Source organism: Psilocybe cubensis, chromosome 11 (assembly GCF_017499595.1).
Source record: "Psilocybe cubensis strain MGC-MH-2018 chromosome 11, whole genome shotgun sequence".
In the NCBI taxonomy this organism is placed as follows: Eukaryota; Fungi; Basidiomycota; class Agaricomycetes; order Agaricales; family Agrocybaceae; genus Psilocybe; species Psilocybe cubensis.
Genome location: NC_063009.1, coordinates 2,747,729 through 2,765,680, shown reverse-complemented (window position 1 = coordinate 2,765,680; position 17,952 = coordinate 2,747,729). Strand labels below are relative to the sequence as shown.

Genomic DNA, 17,952 nt, shown 5'->3' with positions numbered 1-17,952 from the left:
AGCCTGGTTATTTGATAAGATTGTTCTACATCAATATATCTTATCTTTGCTTGGTCATTTCTGATGCCATGCCATCAAATCAGGAACACTGTGGGTACTTCTAGGCCATGTCTATCAATCCATCAAAGCTATTATTAAATAAACTTTTCTCTCCTCGGCCCCTTGGTCTATAAATAGTGCTCATCCTATGCTACTTTTGTGCATTGCTGGCAATGGATTGGGCGCTTTTGGGGGCATTTCTGGACCGTTTCCCTTGGTGTTTTTTGGTAGACCTATAGTTTTAAAGTGTCCCAATCTGAATATGAAATCAGAATTGCAATATCTTTACTCATTATTGTGCAATTAAGCGTACGATGTTTTGATCAAAAAGCGCACCTTGAATAGCACCATCCAGGGGCTGGTATGCACCATTTTGACTATGCAATTATTTTTCATTTATAATAGACGGAGTACATGCCAAGTTTCAGATCAATTGGAGCAGTGGAACCTATTGAACTAGGATGTGCACCCTACCCCTCCTCCTACCCCTTGTACAAATGCCTTCCTGATCAGATAAATTTATGCCCAACCAGGGCTGGGTAGGCGTCCATTATACCAATTTTTAGAGCCCAAAATCTTGGTGCAATTCTAAGATTTAAGGGTACTACCCCCTACTCCCTCCAGAACTTGTGTATTTTATTATGGGATAGGATGGGCTCTCAGACCATTGAAAGACATGTAGATCCACTACAAACAGTACATAGAGTCCAAAATTTACCCTTAAAAGCCCTCTTCAACAAGGGAACATACTGATTTAAGGGGGGGTATGAGGATAGGTATGGTAGGTTATTGATCAGGCCATATCTCTACAAATACATTGTCATAAATCATATTCTTGACGTCTACAGATACCTATAGTTGCCCCCTAAATATCTTTCTTAGGCTGCAAAAAGATCCGTCCATTAGCTGAGATGCTGCAGAGGGAATACCATTCTTCATCAAAATGCATAGTATTTTCGCATTTACCATATATAAATGATTATGATCAGGAAATATAAAAGCAGGATAGTATAGCCTCAAAATGCAGCTTTCCAGAACATTAAGGATGTTGTGCATCGGACCAGTGGTTGCTGAGATATGGAAAGAAAGGTGTTGAAGAACCCATCAGAGACCCGGATGGATATTGGCCTTTATTTATGCTTTGTTTGTGGTCACCTCTTTGGCCTTTCTCCGAGATACATTTTGACATATCTCAGCTCATACTCATCGGATTTCCATGAGTCTATATACCACAGATAGGTGTCATTTAGGGCTACACAGCCGTATAGTTTATGTATTTTATAAGTGTTATCTTTTACATCATATTTCGCTTTTCCTCCATTTTTGAACAACAATGCTTCTTCTTCTTGTACCATCTTGTTAAGCGTTCTGGTCATTTGGCAGTATGAATATAATATGTAGAAGACCTTAGTAGCTATCTGTGAATGTAAGATATGTGCATTTTGGTGAAGTATAAGTGGTGATATGGTCATATTATGTTGTACATCCAATACCTTTTTATTAGCCTCATAACCAAGGTGTTCCCCTTCACTCTGAATGCTTCAAAGATATGTATTGCGTCTGTGGTACTATATAGAGCAGATTTACATACCTATATGTGCTGGGAATGGCCATTCTACCCCATAATAAAATATACAAATTCTGGAGAGGATGGGGGGTAGTACCCTTAAATCTTAGAATTGAACCAAGATTTTGGGCTCTAAAAATTGGTATAATGGACGCCTACCCAGCCCTGGTTGGGCATAAATTTATCTGATCAGGAAGGCATTTGTACAAGGAGTAGGAGGAGGGGTAGGGTGCACATCCTAGTTCAATAGGTTCCACTGCTCCAATTGATCTGAAACTTGGCATGTACTCCGTCTATTATAAATGAAAAATAATTGCATAGTCAAAATGGTGCATACCAGCCCCTGGATGGTGCTATTCAAGGTGCGCTTTTTGATCAAAACATCGTACGCTTAATTGCACAATAATGAGTAAAGATATTGCAATTCTGATTTCATATTCAGATTGGGACACTTTAAAACTATAGGTCTACCAAAAAACACCAAGGGAAACGGTCCAGAAATGCCCCCAAAAGCGCCCAATCCATTGCCAGCAATGCACAAAAGTAGCATAGGATGAGCACTATTTATAGACCAAGGGGCCGAGGAGAGAAAAGTTTATTTAATAATAGCTTTGATGGATTGATAGACATGGCCTAGAAGTACCCACAGTGTTCCTGATTTGATGGCATGGCATCAGAAATGACCAAGCAAAGATAAGATATATTGATGTAGAACAATCTTATCAAATAACCAGGCTAGTATCTAATCAAAAGGTAATGAAAAAGCGCCCTAAAGATAATGAGAAAGAAGGGTATTATCTAATGAAAAAGGCTTTGAAAAAGCAAAGTAAACTTATGAGAAATAGACCAGTCTTCTCATTATTTTGCTTTGTGATAAAACCATCAACAGTTATAAAAAGAGTGTGCTAACACTTGCTATTGTTTTATCAAAAAGATGGTAGGTACCACTCGGCTATGCCAGGTGAAGGTGTCGCGAGAGGGATCGGGGCAGGCGCGTGGGGAACACTTTGGGACTCGAAGGCGGGGGGCGTGTAGCGAGTGAGTTTTGAGACGTGAAAAGTGGGGTGGATTGACCAGGAGGCAGGCAATTGTAGGGTATAAGATTGGAGGCCAACACGCTTGGTAACGGGGAAGGGGCCGTGTCGCTTGACATCGAGCTTTTTGGAGGGGCGAGTAGACTTGATGTTGGAGGCATCGAGCATGACGAGGTCGCCAACGTTGAACACTGGTGCATCGCGGTGTGAAGCATCGTAGGACTGCTTCATGGCGTCGGCCGCAAGTTTGAGCGCGGCTGCTGATTCCTTAGCAAGTGCGTCCATCTGGGTTGCAAACTCGAGGGCTTTGGGCACGCGGTTGTCAGACAGACGCGAGACTCGCATCGGGCGCATAGGGTTGGAGCCGTAGTTCAGGAAGAAAGGCGAGAACCCTGTCGAAGCGTTGACCTTGTTGTTGATCGCGAATTCGGCGCACGCAAGCCATTCCACCCAGTCGTTCTGGCGGGCGTTGACGAAGAGTCGGAGGTATTGCTCGATTTCCTGGTTAGCGCGTTCCGTCTGGCCGTCGGTCTGAGGCCTGAAGGCGGTGGACGCATTGTGTGAGATGCCGAGGAGGTCGTTTAGGGCGCGGGTGAAATTGGAAAGGAAAACAGACCCGCGGTCGGATATAATCCTGCGGGGCAGCCCAAAATCCTTCCACACATGGTCACGGAAGAGCTTGGCAAGGCCCTCGGAGGTGATTGTCTTCTTGCATGGGATAATGCGAACCATTTTTGACAGGCGGTCGACAACCACAAAGATAGAATCAAAGCCACGAGATTTGGGGAGGTCAACGATGAGGTCGCAGGAAATGACCTCCCAATTGCGAGTTGGGATTTTGTTAGGCGTTAGGAGTCCAGCCGGCGCCATTCGCAGAGGCTTGGTTGATTGGCAGCGCAGGCATCCGTCGACAAAACGCATCACGTCTTTAGAGAGGGTTGGCCACCAGAAATTGCGGAGGACGAGTTCAATCGTCTTTGCGCGGCCTGGGTGTCCAGCTGTGTGGTGATTGTGGCAGTTGGACAGGATACGCTGGCGGAGGTTTCCCTTGTTAGGCACAAAGACCCTGTTGTGCCAACATAGCAAGCCGTCGTCGAGGGTCCAGCCCGGAAGGTTCTTATGCTTGTCCCACATCTCCTCGATCTGATGTTTGTGAACGCGAATGTCAGTGAGGATGGGGTCGTCGGGGAGCTTGCAGGAAGCGGTGCGGCGGATGTGCTCTGGCTTCAGCAGTGTAATGTTCGCGTTGTCAGAGTCGCCCTTGTCGTAGTCGGGGCGTCGGGATAGGGAGTCAGTACAGATCATTGTCGGGCCAGGCTTGTGGACGAGAACAAAGTTAAATTCGGCGAGTTGCAGGGACCAACGCGCTTGTCGACGGTTGAGTTTCTGGGCGGTCATAAAGTATTGCAGGTTCTTGTGGTCAGTGTGAATTTCAACCAGGGTGTCAGAGCCGTGGAGGTAGCGGCGCCAGTCTTCGAGGGACCGCATAATGGAGAGCAATTCACGGTCGTGGATCTCATAGTTGCGTTCAACAGGGCTGAGTGACTTCGAAGCAAAAGCAACAGGCCGCCAAGTCCCGTCGACGAACTGGCTGAGTACAGCGCCAGTTGCATAGCCTGAGCTATCAGCTTCAATGCGGAAGGGTGCGCCGTCGCGCGGGAGCAGTAAGACGGGGTGGGAGGCACAGTCTGACTTCAATCGTTGAAAGGCGTTTGATTCCTCGGCATCCCACTTCCATGGGGCAGAACCTCCAAGGGAGTGGAGGGGGGCAGCGGTGCGGGAGAAGTCTTTGATAAATTGTCTGTAGAAGTTGATGAAGCCCAAGAACTGCTGCACATCCTTCCTATTGCGAGGTGTCGGCCAAGAGGTAATTGCATCAACTTTCTTCGGGTCCATGGACATGACGCCATTGCCAACGATGACCCCTAGGTATTCAACCTGTTCCTGCTCAAAGGAGCACTTCTCGGGGCGCAGGTAGAGTTTGTTGTCTTCGAGAATGGAGAGAACGCGCTTGACGAGCGAGCGGTGCGAATCGATGTCGTCAGTAAATACGAGAATGTTGTCCATATAGATGACGACGTGGCCCTTGGCAATGAGCTCTTTAAAGAGGTCATTCATCATGTTTTGGAAGGTGGCGGGCGAATTGGTGAGTCCAAAGAACATGACGAGTGGTTCAAAGAGCCCGCACTCAGTGATGAACGCAGCCTTGTGCTCGTCGCCTTCCCGAATCCGTACATTGTTGAAGCCCCAGCGGACGTCTAACTTGGTAAAAACTTTTGCGCCCTTCAACTTGTCCATGAGGTCGGATATGAGGGGCAAGAGGTATCGGTTTTTGATTGTCATGTCGTTGAGACGGCGGTAGTCTTGGACAGGGCGGAGGGAGCCGTCCTTCTTCTGGATGAAGAAGAAGGGCGCCGCAAAGGGCGAGATGGAGTCGCGAATGCGGCCTGTTCGCTTCTCCTCAGCTATCCACTCCCTGACTTTTGCGCTCTTGGCAGGGGACATTCGATACGGCTTAGCCTTGAAGGATTTAGCGTCGGGTTTCAAATTAATGGCATGATCCCAAGGGCGGCGGGGTGGGAGCTCGTCAAATTCCTCTTTGGAGAACACGGGTGCAAACTCTTTCAGATATCTGTCAGGGTAGGAAGCAGCTTCACGTTGAGCACGCAAGAACTCGGAAGTGCGAGGGTCGATGGATGAGGCATAGTGAGTTGAAAGGTGGAAATCATTCATGTCGACAGCACACATTGATTCGCCATCCGTGAGCTCGGTGGCAAAGGCGGCAGCCCAGTCCTCGGCGGACGGAGGTTGGAAGGGGCCCTCGGGGTCAGCGTCGCAGGGTGTGCCACGGTCGTTGGGGTCAGAGTCGTCGCAACAGACGTTGATCGAGTGGCCATCCGGGTGTGTAGTCGTCACGACATTGGCACCGCAAGAAGAAGGACAGCGGGAAAAGCAGAGCTTTGCAGTCCGCCAGTCAACAAGAGGGTTGTGGAACCATAGCCAGGAGTGTCCGATGATGACGCATGAGAAACCAGTATTGGTGACGGAGAGCCGCAAACATTCAACGTGGTCACCAATCCGGATGATGAGGAAGACGACGTCCGTGATGGCACCATTAGCATTGCGGGAGCCATCCGCGTTGTAGACGCTGACCGGGTGGGGTAGGCGCTTGGTGGGTAGGTTGTGTTCACGGACGAAGTCGGCATGGACGTAACAACCTGTTGCGCCACTGTCCAGCAACGCGTTGAGGGGAATAGTAGAGTCGGAACCAGGCTGGGCAACCTCCATCCCGATGTTGAGGCATTTGCTGCCAATCCGCGAGATGTAGTCTCGTGGTTGCTTCAGCTGCACGAGGACATTAGTGGCGCGGTCGAGCGGCAGGGTGCACAGGGCGTTGATGAGGTCGTTGTCAATGTCGACCCAACGCTCTTTTGGGGCCCACGACTTCAGCAACTTCTCTATACGCCAAGAAGCGGGGTGCAGTTGTCGTATCTGCAGCAGGATGGTGCGCACTTTGGCAGGCACCAAAGGTGCCCAATCCAAAGGGGCATTGCGGACAGGGGACGCCGGAGGGATCGTTTGTTCGGTATTCAACAGCGGGGTGTTGAGGGGCGGGACAGAGTTATTGTCGCGTGGTGTTGAATCCGGCGTGTCATCGTCGTCATCAGGTTCATCGTCGTCGTCGGATGCGTCAGCAGCTTCGAGGGGGGGGTGGGGACTCAGGTCGCTCAGAAGGGGGAAGAAAGAAATCATCAGACGAGAGGGTGGGAGGCAAAGGGGCGAGTACGGTTTGTTGTGGGGCACAAACATGCAATTGGGGTGTAATTACAGGAATATTGTACACAGGCGTCGAGGACGTACAATTCACTCGGCGCAGAAAAGAAAATCCGGGTCACTCAACACAAAATCCTCCTGGACCTCTACACATCGTATCTCCTCCTTGTCCTCATCAGGCAGCGATTCGAAGCACTCGAGCACGGCACGCGCACGTTCGAGTTTTGCGCGGGACTTTTTCTGAAACTCCAGGTCTTTGGGTTTTGGGCAAACGCGCATGAAATGACCGAAGACACCGCAGTTGAAGCATGGAAGGGTAGCACGGGTGTTTTGTAGGGTGCTAACTGTGGAGGGAAGCGAAGCGTTTGGGGCGGGCGTTGGTTGGGGGGCAGGGGGAGCGCGCGAAATCGAAGGGGTAGCAGACAAAGTAGGTTGTGGGGAAGCGGACTTCCAGGTGGGGTTCCAATTCGCACGGCGTTTCGAATCGACCATAGCGTCGCTCTCACAAAGCCGATGATCCATCAGAATGGCCGCGCTCTTCCATTCCGCGAAGGTGGTCATTTCCCTGTGAGTACGGCCAATCTCCGTAAGGATACGCTCGTTGAGGGCATGTTTGAAACATTGGATGAGGGATTCGTCGTTGAACTTCGACCGGAACGCGAGTTCGTCGAAAGTGATGATGAACTCTTGCGCCGACAGGGAGCCTTGCTTGATCGACATGATCTCGCGGCCGGCACGTTGTTGGATGTAGTGATGTAGGAAGGAATCCCGGACACGTTGTTCAAAATCAGCCCAAGTTGACACCACGTAAGCGCCCGTTTCCATCTGGTCGATGATCTGATTCCTCCAGATTGCGGGTGATCCAGACTTGAAGGAGCTCAAGGCGGTGCGAACTTTCGCTTCGTCGGTTTTGTAGGCATCGGGATCGGAGTGGAAAAAATTACGCCAGGAAGCAAGAAGATCCTCGACAGCACCAGAAGAGCCGTCGAACGCTCCTGGAAAAGGGACTTTATAGCCACGGGAGTCGTGACGACATTGCGCCGGGGTGGCGGGAACAGCGTTCGCAGCAGGGGCGGCTTGTAGTTGGGGTAGAGCGAGGAAAGAACGGAACATAGTCTCGGTTTGGATGCAGGAAAGCTCGAGGATATCTTTCATGGACTCCCTGCTAGATTCCTGATTTGCCTTGATCAGTGCAATGATAGCAGGGTCTACGCGGGAATGGGGTTCACGAGTGCGTCCCCGTTCGGTAGCACGAGAGGATTGGGCATTAACAGAATTGTCATCGTCGCTCCTACGCGGCGAGACTGACTTCGATTTACCTTTACCTTTTGCAGGAGGCATCGTACAGCGGAATAAGAGGGCGGAAAAGGCGAGGAGCGAGAAAACAGAAGTTGTACAGAAGAAAAAGGCGAATGTATGCGTTGAAAAGGCTTGAAAACAGGATATAAGCGAATGTATGCGTTGAAAAGGCTTGAAAACAGGATGTATGCACTCTGAAAGGTGGGTGTATGCGCGTTTAATGATCGACAGCGAGGTCAGGGAGACTGTCAGGCGTAGCAGAGCAGGGAGGGAATAGAATGGCTTCTTGTTCACGAAGGCGACTGTCAATATCGGCGAGGAAGACAGGGTCAATCGGAGAAGACGAGCACAAGCAGGTAAACTCAAGAGAGAGGGCGTGGAATTGCTCGTGCAGCTCTAGGATCTGTTCAGCGCGAGCTAGGAGAGAGCGTCGTTGATCCTCGGCAGAAGCTAGCAACAGAGAGGTATTGGAGATTACAGCTTTGCAGTCAATAACCGCAGCGGTGAGAGCACGAAGAACAGAGAAAGGCTCTCCGTTATCGGAAGCAAAACGGAGAACACGTTCGTGTGCCAACAAATCGCCTTGCAAGAAAAAAAGTCGCCAAGTGAGGCGGTCACAGAGGTTGGTGTAAGACGCGATATCGCGTTGGAGGGGAGAAAGGGCGAGGATATGGGTTGAGGCAGACAGTTTGGCGAGAGAGAGAGGGGAGAGGGAAGAATGGGTTTGTTGATGTTAAGTTCCTTCTTGATGTTAGGAGGAGACCCAACGGGGGACGAGGAACGGAAAGCGAAGGCAAAAGCATGTTGATGGGTACAGAAACAAAGAAGGAACTGGGATCTACGTAGCTACTGGGAGCGACTAAGTAGCTACGAGTGTGTCACGGAGGCACGTGAGGGTGTCTACTGTTAGAGTGGGTGTCCTACTCTAACAACCACTCCTTCAAATATTCAGGGCACCTTGTAGTCAATAATATTAAGAATCCGTCCATGATGGTAGTGGAAGAAGCAGATAAGAGACGCACACTGTGTACTGGGTTGCTCGGACGTGCTGAATTGTATAAAATATCCAGGACTTTTTGAACTTGCATCGCATCCATCGGGTGTGGGGTGCCTAATTAATCTGTTCAAATGATCAAAGGGTTTGTGACTCCAGTTTCGACCCTGATCCTGGACACACACATATACGCAAACATGGGCATGATCATTATACTCGTCCGGATGTGGGACTATATTGTGTGGCATGACGGCATGGAGGCGGGGCTGAGTTTGGAATTGGTTGCTATTCATTGTATGCCGCTCCTGATCCGGCCGTTGCTCGCGCAACATTGCCATTGGAGGTGTTAGAGTACGCGTTTAGGATTCCCTGGATAGACAATAAACATACGTGAGTATATATCTACTCGACATCAATCATATAACTATTGCTAATATAGCGATCAGCCATTGCCACTCTACTGCGTTGTCAAAGTCTGTAGCGATTCGACTGAAGGCCGCGCAAGCTCGGCAGCGAAAGTCTATTAGACATTATCAGAAGGAGGCGCGGCAATAGAATTCATGACAAACTGTGAAGAGCAACTTAGTAAGGCACACAGTGAAGGCGACGCTCGGCATCTCATGATTGACCTACGTATGTCTGCAATAATGAAGCTGTGATGGGTTAAACGTAGTTTTCCAAGCGTCACAAACACTATGCGGTCATTTAGACCAATCAGAACCCCCAAAGTGGTACTGCTTTCTAATCACCAGTTCATCGTCCATCAATATCATGTTGTAAACAACACCTGCCGCTGTATGTCGTAGACTACGGCCACCTTTTCCGGCAAAACGGATGACGTGTTGAACATACTATTGGTGTGCGTTTTATATCTCGCTTGATCTACTGAGTGCTATATAAGGCTGGTTGAATCTACTGAAAACTTAACAAAAACTCCAATCTTCTTTCCCATCTATCACACATAAATATAATGGCAACCTTACAAAACAAAAAGGTCGTCGTCGTTGGCGGTTCATCAGGCATTGGATTTGCAGTAGCCCTCGGCGCACTCCAATCGCTTGCAAGCCTCGTTATCATCGCTTCGAGCAACAAAGCTCGCGTCGAAGACGCCGTTGCACGGTTGAAAGCGCACAACTTACCTGGGGAAATCCGCGGCGAGGTGCTTGATGCAAAGGACTCCGACGCTGTGAAAGCGTTTGCAGTTGCACTTGGGGCAGTGGATCATATTGTTTGGACCAGTGGCGACGTCCCCAAGGCCGAGCTGGGAGGTCCCTCGGGTCCCTTCTCCATCGCAGACTCAGTGGACAAAGGACAGGGTGAGAAAATCTCAGTACTCAGACCACACCCATTACTGATGTTAAATGGGGTTCCATTGTCATATCAAGGACTCTTCACCATTCGATTCTGGGGGCCCTTTATTGTGGCGAAACACGCAAAGTTCAATCCAGGTGGATCTCTGACACTCACTTCAGGTAGAAGCAATGTGTTGGTGTGCATGAATCAAAATTATTGACTGAGACTGTACCCTCCAGGTATTGCGGGACAGAGACCTTTCCCAGGCGGAGCGCTTGGAAGCAGTGTTGCTACCGCTCTGGAAGGTTTAACCCGAGGCTTAGCTGTAGACATCGCTCCAGTTCGAGTCAATCTTATATGTCCAGGATTGGTAAGTCTTTCTCCTCTACTTCACAAACCGATTACCAGTTTCTGATTTTTTGTTTGCTATATAGATCAACACCGAGGTTTGTGTTTAAAAATTCAAATTGATTGTTTTCGTCCAATTATATTCAACAATGACATACTTACAGCTCATTGAGAAGATGTTTGGAGAGCACAAGGACCATATCACAAAGACTTATGTTGAAAAGATTCTCATGAAGCGGGGTGGTGATCCCAGCGAGGTAAACATTTCATTTTTATCAATATGATAGGGTAACTTAGACTTACTACAATATCTCGTTTTTTTAGTGCGCAGAGGCATATCTATTTGTCATGAAGTGAGTTCACTTTTCTCAAATATATTGATTATGCAACACACTTACTTCTTGTCCATAAGGTGTGGATATATCACAGGTCAAAAGATTGACGTCGAAGGAGGATACCTACTTATCTAATATCCAAAGTGATGTCCGAAAATGATTTTGCAGTGTAACTGTCCATCCTGTTTATGTTCGCTCCCTTCGGCAAAGTCTCGGCCAACAGTTATTTCACACATATCACATGTAGATCGTCATTCCGAACCTTCCCGCCAGAGCGCGGTTCTCTCCGATCCATTGTATCGCTCAGCACTTTACACACTGAACCAAACTGTAGTGCACTCTCTGTCAGACTCCTGTGATGCGTCCACCGGGATAGGTTCCGTCAAAATTCTGGGTACCGACTTCCGAACATATTAGGTATGAAATGATATGGCTGTAATACAGGATAGTGGGAAAATGTTTTCATACATTTGCAACGGATACCAACGGTGCAGGGAATATAACAATATTAGTTACAGGTTTAAGTCTACGCCGGTATGTATGCAGGTCGTTTAGGAAGCCGATACGCAACATAACTGCTTTCTTTCTTTCCAAATCCTTTTTGAAACACGGTTTTTGCATCAGCCCAGGTCACACCGTCCTCAAACCCTTCCGTAGAGAACTCTTTTGGAAACCAATCACATTTTATCAAGGCTCTGAATCTGGCGGGTAGCGTTTTCATGATATGATACAACAATTCGATGATCACGCGATTGATGGACGACATTCGCTCTTGCTGTGCACCGTAGTCTCTTTTCAATCCTAAAACATCAACGGCATTGGTCTGGTACTCATGCCACTTCCCAGGTTCTCCCATTATGAGCCCCACAATGCGGATAATGTACTCCATCAGATCAAACGCAAGCTGGTCACCCCCCTGAAGAAACGGCATGGTGCTGAAGATAATCATTGGAGGCTCGGTAAAATTCTGGCCATAGTTTTGCAGGTAATATTCGTAGCATTGGTTAATCATCGGGCGCTGGTTCCCAGCTACGAGTGCCAGACAGTGCCATGCGACTACACGGTGCTGTACAGGCATCGAACTTCGCATATAATGCATGGAGAGGATGTGGTATGGCGGTTGGATATATTGTCCTGGAACAGGGCCTTCAGGGATAGATAACCTCAGTGTAACGCAGTCATTTGGTTCTGAGATTAGCACGTAGCCATGTGGAGGAGCAAATACAGCGCTGCAAAAAGGTATCATCATGTCCTGAAGAGCCGTGGTAAGTGAAGGGGGAACTGAACCTGACGGTAGGTCGCAGTATTGGATCATGCCCCGGGCGGGACCCTGATGCTGATCTGGGTGATAGTTTTTGCTTCCGGAGGCATCGTGCACTTGATCTTTACGGCCGCTCGACGGGCGTTCGGGTAGCTGGGTAGGTATCCTAACACTGCCATTGCCAGTATGTTGTCGCTGACTCCTCGTCTGCATTCTCCTATTGATACAGGTGAAGGTGATGTAGAAACTGAGGAAGAGTGCTCCAGGGGTGACTTCGATGTATATATCTCGGTGTCGCTGACTATGTTTCCCAGGCTGTGATACGTCTGTTGCCTCTTCCAATTCGTTTGCGAGTATTCGGACGCAAATTGAACACCTTTTTTGAGACAAACTCGGCATAAAAAGAGTGCACCAATCGGCGACAAGGTCAACGGTGGCTTTACCACTGAGTATCAATAGGCTACTTCCATATTAATAGCTAAACGTCCAAAATCTGCACAAACACTTTGTGTCAAGAAATATTTTGAAGTAGCAAGTTTTTTAACTTCTCACGATGATGACAATCAACTCATTAGAAGACTGCGCAAAAAATATATACATCGATGGTCATCGATTTCGGGATCTTTATATCATTGGTGAGATAAGGTGTGTCTCAATGACAGGACAATGATTCAAATTTACACACAATGTTCCTCAACCACTATAAAAATGTGGGCAGACAATGTCTTCTCATGATTGTGCATGTCAGTAGCAGATGATACAATATCGGACCTGCAGCTCCGGACAGTAATTGGCAGTTCACTATCAAGAAAGAGTAGATTCAGAGAGCGTGTGTAATATAAAATCAGTATCTTCACACCCGGTGAGCCTGTCGACACTGACCGTGAGTGCACATCAAGGCGTCTATTTACCATGTTTGGCTATGATATTAGCATTCCAACTCCCTGAATCTCCACCCTATAAAGCGTAGCATGCACTTTATTTTTTGTATCGGTTTCGGACTTACTCCCAGCCGGTTCTTTCCGTCCTTCGTTCGTGTATTGCCTGTGGTGTTAATCATGTAGATTTGTTTCCGTTTGCTCCGGGGTTACACTGATCAATACTGAAGTTTATGTTTATCAATTCTGACTTCAACTTTGTCAGTTTACAATATCTATAGCTGATTGACAAACTGTTTGGAGAGCGTAAGGAACACGTTGTTAAAGCATACACTGATAAAATTCTCCTTGAAATGGGGCGCTGACCCAAGCGAGGTAGGCTAATTCTCAAGCAGATGTTTTAAAGTTATGCCTCAGCTGTGATATATCTCTTTAATGTGCCGAGGCATATCTATTTGTGATGAAGTGAGTTAGACAATCTTGTATATCATGTATGTTGAGTACTGAACCGTTTGTTGTAAGGTGTGGATACGTCACTGGCCAGCGAATTGATGTTGAGGGAGGGTGCTTGCTGCTCTAAAAGGTATATATAGGAAATTGTCAAAATTACTAGTTCCAAAACCAGGTAGAATTTGGTTCCAGTACCACCGTAATATCCTTGTCTTTCGATCACCCTCATAACAAATGGGTGGCAACCCTGTATAATCAAAATCTACCCCTGTGACTCGGAGGCAGGTATATCAACTCCTTCCTTTACGGCATTGCAATGGACAACATTATAAAGACTTCAATAAGGTATAGGAACTGTTAAGTATAGCTACATGACAAAAGTGATATAAAGATTGGAAAACACAATCCCTAGTGAACAAGTCATTGATTTTATTTGTTTCAACCATTCATGACTCTATCAACAGGATGGGAGAATAACGAGCGATAGAAGTAATATGAGTAGACACGTATTACTCTCAATACATTAAGACCGGAAAGTGTCCGAATTCAGAACGAAACCCGAATATAAGATCCATGACAAACCTTGGTGTGAGTGAACTTAGTAAGGTGTATGACAAAAATAATACCTGAAGGCTTCAGATGTGAGACGAGGGACTAGTCAAAGTTCTATTGTAAATCAAAGCAACCTGGATTGCAAATAATTTTACGTTCATTACAGAACTGCGAGCAGTAGGCTACTAATCATTATACCTTTCCTGGGAGTCAGGCTACATAATTGGATTGATTTCAAAGCACTGAAAGGGAGAGATGGCTGATCCGTTATCTTACATTTAACAATTTAGTACTTTGCGACCAAATGTACGACATTATGCCCAGCAAATGTCCAGATTGGATAATAAAGATGACGTAATTGATGAAGTGCCCCTTAGACAATCTGGCCCAAGCGGCACGGTGGTTAGAATAGGTTAGGTATATAAGATGGGATTCGCATTCTCTGGGACATCAACATTTCTTACTTCCTCATAACATACATAAAAAATGGCAACACTCCAGAATAAAACTGTCGTTGTGGTAGGCGGATCATCCGGTATTGGCTTTGCCGTAGCTATCGGTGCACTGCAATCACTCGCAAGCGTGGTGATCATTGCATCAAGCAATAAATCTCGCATCGATGACGCTATTGCAAGACTAAAGGCGTATAATCTACCTGGAGAGGTTCGTGGAGAGGTCTTGGATGCAAAAGACTCCAACGCAGTTAAAACTTTTGCTGTTGCAATTGGTACCGTTGATCACATTGTCTGGACCAGCGGAGATGTCCCCAAAGACGAACACGGTAGTGGCGTGCTTCCCTATTCGAACGTAGGCTCGGTTGATCAGGGACAAGGTGGCTGAATTCCTTTTAGTAATTTGAATATATTTTCTAATATTTGGCTTCAAGGAATTTTTACTGTGCGCTTTTGGGGACCGTTCATCTTGGCGAAGCATGCAAAATTCCACCCAGGTGGCTCGTTGACGCTCACATCTGGCAAGTAACTCATAACTATGAGAGGATCTATCTGTTTAAAATACTACATGCTGTAGGACTCGTGGGGCAAAGACCGGCTCCCGGAAGCACACTTGCGAGCAGTGTTACAACTGCTTTAGAGGGATTGACTAGAGGCTTGGCATTGGATCTCGCTCCCGTTCGAGTTAACCTAATTTGCCCAGGACTGGTAAGAATATTTCTTAATTAGTTTTCAAGATGTCACCGTTACCTGATAATTTCCTAGATTCTCACAGAAGTTCGTGTTTTCTGGTTCTATGCCATCTCACATGCCTGATATCCAATAAACATAGCTTACTGACAACATGTTTGGGGAACGTAAAGAGCAGGTTATCAAGACTTACAGTGAGAAAATTCTCCTGAAACGTGGCGGGGACCCCAGCGAGGTACGTCATTTTGTCAATATCAGGATTGGAGAGAAAAAATTCATATGGTTGATATATCCTATCAGTGTGCTGAGGCATATCTTTTTGTAATGAAGTGAGTTAACCGTCTAGGGCAATATATAATCTTCTGATCATTTAATGCTTTCTCGTAAGGTGTGGATATATCACTGGCCAGACAATAAATATAGAAGGAGGATACTTGCTTCTCTAAAACCAATATTCGTAGAAAAATTTCGATAAATTCCCGGTAAATACGGAAAACAATGTCTTAGAGGCATAGCGATTGGCCTTTCAAACTTCAAAGAAGATGGTGATATTTGATTAATATTACAATGCAATTTTTATTGGCCCTTGTTCTGATGTCAGCACGTAATATAGCTCATCCAGTTGGCGGCGTTCCATAGGTGAATATCTCAGAGTCAACACTATTTTTATCACAACCAGGTCTTCGGTGGGAAAATATTTAAGGGATCAGACGATAGCTTGCCGACTTTCACAACGACATCGAACAAGTGAACACACTCAGCCAACCAAGTCAATAGCGATCTCTTGACAATCTTGATGTAAGCTGTACACAAATAGAATTTGTCAACAGCTAAGGTATTCCAGAGGCAGGACGCCATGGATACAAAGGTTCTACCACTGTGTGATGTCTGCCAGACACTCGACCTACAGAAGACCAACACTAATCGGGAACCAACCAAGTACCATCTCGGAAATTTGGGAGATATCCATAGGAAAGGTTCAGGACCACAGGCGTGTCCTTGCTGTTCTCTCCTTATTCCATTTCTGACCCACTATGGCTCATACGATGACGACTACGAAGTGTCCATCGAGTGGAAGAAAAAGGGCGGCTTTTTCTTTTCCACCGAAGGTGACAATCTGGCATTTCTGAATGAGGATATAGCAACCTCTCCGTATGGATCCGCCCGCGCCGTGCATAATGTTATTGATCCTAACTTGATCAAGAAATGGTTAGCGATATGCGAACGAGATCACGGGGATCCGTGCAATCCACAAGGCAGAGTAATAAAGTCCTCCTCCGATGATGATGGAGTAGCCGTACTAAGGCTGGTCGATGTCATTGACCTATGTATTGTGGAAGCCAGTCCTGGGGATTGTTACGTCGCCCTAAGCTACATCTGGGGGCCATCTCTCCCTGATATACGACTGACGAAAGGAACCTTATCTGATTTGACGACAAAAGGATCACTGTCTTCGTTTTTTCCCATAATGCCGAAGACAATCGTGGATGCGATCGATCTGGTTCGACGGATTGGAGAACGCTACCTTTGGGTTGACATGTTATGCCTTCTTCAAGATGACGACGAAGATATGCTAGACGGAATTGCCCATATGGACCTTGTATATCAGTGCGCAGCGTGTACCATTATTGCAGCATACGGAGAGGACTTCAATGCAGGGCTACCTGGACTGAATGCCGAATCTAGGGTCGTTGACCAGCAAATCACAGAAGTTCTTCCTGGGATAAGAATGACCTCGACTACTGGAGTTTACAATGATATGCAGAGCATTTATACAACCCGCGGATGGACGTAAGTCAGGTCATTCGTCCACCTTCATATAATAAATTGCTCAAATGCTTTGAAGACTGCAAGAGCTAGTCTTATCGCACCGCACGCTGGTTTTTACGAAAAATCGCATTTATTTCCGTTGTCGTTCAAATTGTATGAGCGAAGACACCATATACGACAACTTTCCCTCCGCCGTTAACACGGTACTTCACTCAGGAAGCGGTATATCATTTCTGGCTGATTCAGAGCCCAGTCCGCTTCATGCATACACCTCGCAGCTGTTCCGATACGCCGACCGCGAACTCAGCAAGCTGTCCGACACCATACATGCGTTCACTGGAATCCTCCGATTTTTGTCTGTCCAAGCCAAGTCTGGGATCCTTGAAGGCCTCTTCACATCCTCTTTTGACGCATCCGTACTGTTCTGGGACAATTTTCCGCTCGCAAACCATGCTCCAGGGCGCCGTGATGGGTTCCCCAGCTGGTCTTGGGCAGGATGGACGAGGATGCGCGATGGATACAGCCGATTTTGTACGAGTCCCGCGACTGCAAACGCCTGGCTGCGCTCGGACACTTACATAGTGTGGTACAAACGCAGATATCCAAATGCTGAGCTCGAGCTGATCTGGGATCTCGATTCTCAGCTCAAACACGGCAAACCAGAGGACGGAGATGTTGGTTATAGGCCGACATCTGAGGACCCTTATGGAAGGGACCCTGGAAATTGGAATGTGGAAGGCCGTCAAACCAAGCCAGATACATCCAATGGACATTGTGAAGGCCTGATACGCGAGGAGATGAAGAAAAGAGAGTATTCCTTCCTACACTTTTTTGCGTACACCGTACTCGTTTGTGGATTTGGGACTCCTCCTGAGAGCTCAAATTGGGCAAAGACCCATCCTATCCTTGGAAAGGACGGTGCAGAGTGCGGTGGGCTTACGTTTGACGACCTGAATGCCCGAGAGAGTGCTGATGGCCCGTCCGAGCTTGTGATTCTCTCGAAAGTGGATAAGTATGACGACTTTTTCAATGATTCTGTCACGCACGAGCGACCATGCTACTGGGTAATGTTGATTGAGCGGATGTTGGACGGGCGAGAAGACTCTGTGCTGGCAGAGAGACGCGGCATTGGGTTTCTTTTTGAGGATTGCATGGAACATGTTCTTGAGCCGGGGAAAGTGTGGAAGGAGATAGTACTGACTTAGTTAGTATCCAA

General features: G+C 47.2%; 4 protein-coding genes across 4 annotated transcripts; 3 read left to right on the top strand and 1 right to left on the bottom strand.

Moving 5' to 3' along the window:
- Positions 1-9,677: 9,677 nt before the first annotated feature.
- JR316_0011954 (Short-chain dehydrogenase/reductase ucsE) lies at positions 9,678-10,818 on the top strand (the record flags this gene model as incomplete). Its single annotated transcript, XM_047897595.1, has 6 exons — positions 9,678-10,023; positions 10,240-10,370; positions 10,435-10,446; positions 10,513-10,605; positions 10,673-10,701; positions 10,761-10,818. 6 exons carry the CDS (start codon positions 9,678-9,680, stop codon positions 10,816-10,818), a joined length of 669 nt encoding a protein of 222 aa, XP_047744004.1.
- Positions 10,819-11,209: 391 nt separating this feature from the next.
- On the bottom strand, positions 11,210-11,782 carry JR316_0011953 (uncharacterized protein; the record flags this gene model as incomplete). The annotated part of the gene is made up of 1 exon (XM_047897594.1): positions 11,210-11,782. One exon carries the CDS (start codon positions 11,780-11,782, stop codon positions 11,210-11,212), a length of 573 nt encoding a protein of 190 aa, XP_047744003.1.
- Positions 11,783-14,310: 2,528 nt separating this feature from the next.
- On the top strand, positions 14,311-15,412 carry JR316_0011952 (Short-chain dehydrogenase/reductase ucsE; the record flags this gene model as incomplete). Its single annotated transcript, XM_047897593.1, has 6 exons — positions 14,311-14,656; positions 14,711-14,773; positions 14,854-14,984; positions 15,109-15,201; positions 15,267-15,295; positions 15,355-15,412. The coding sequence occupies 6 exons, from the start codon at positions 14,311-14,313 to the stop codon at positions 15,410-15,412; spliced, it is 720 nt and encodes a 239-aa protein (XP_047744002.1).
- Positions 15,413-15,822: 410 nt separating this feature from the next.
- Positions 15,823-17,941, top strand: JR316_0011951 (uncharacterized protein; the record flags this gene model as incomplete). The annotated part of the gene is made up of 2 exons (XM_047897592.1): positions 15,823-16,757; positions 16,813-17,941. 2 exons carry the CDS (start codon positions 15,823-15,825, stop codon positions 17,939-17,941), a joined length of 2,064 nt encoding a protein of 687 aa, XP_047744001.1.
- Between the last annotated feature and the right edge of the window lie 11 nt (positions 17,942-17,952).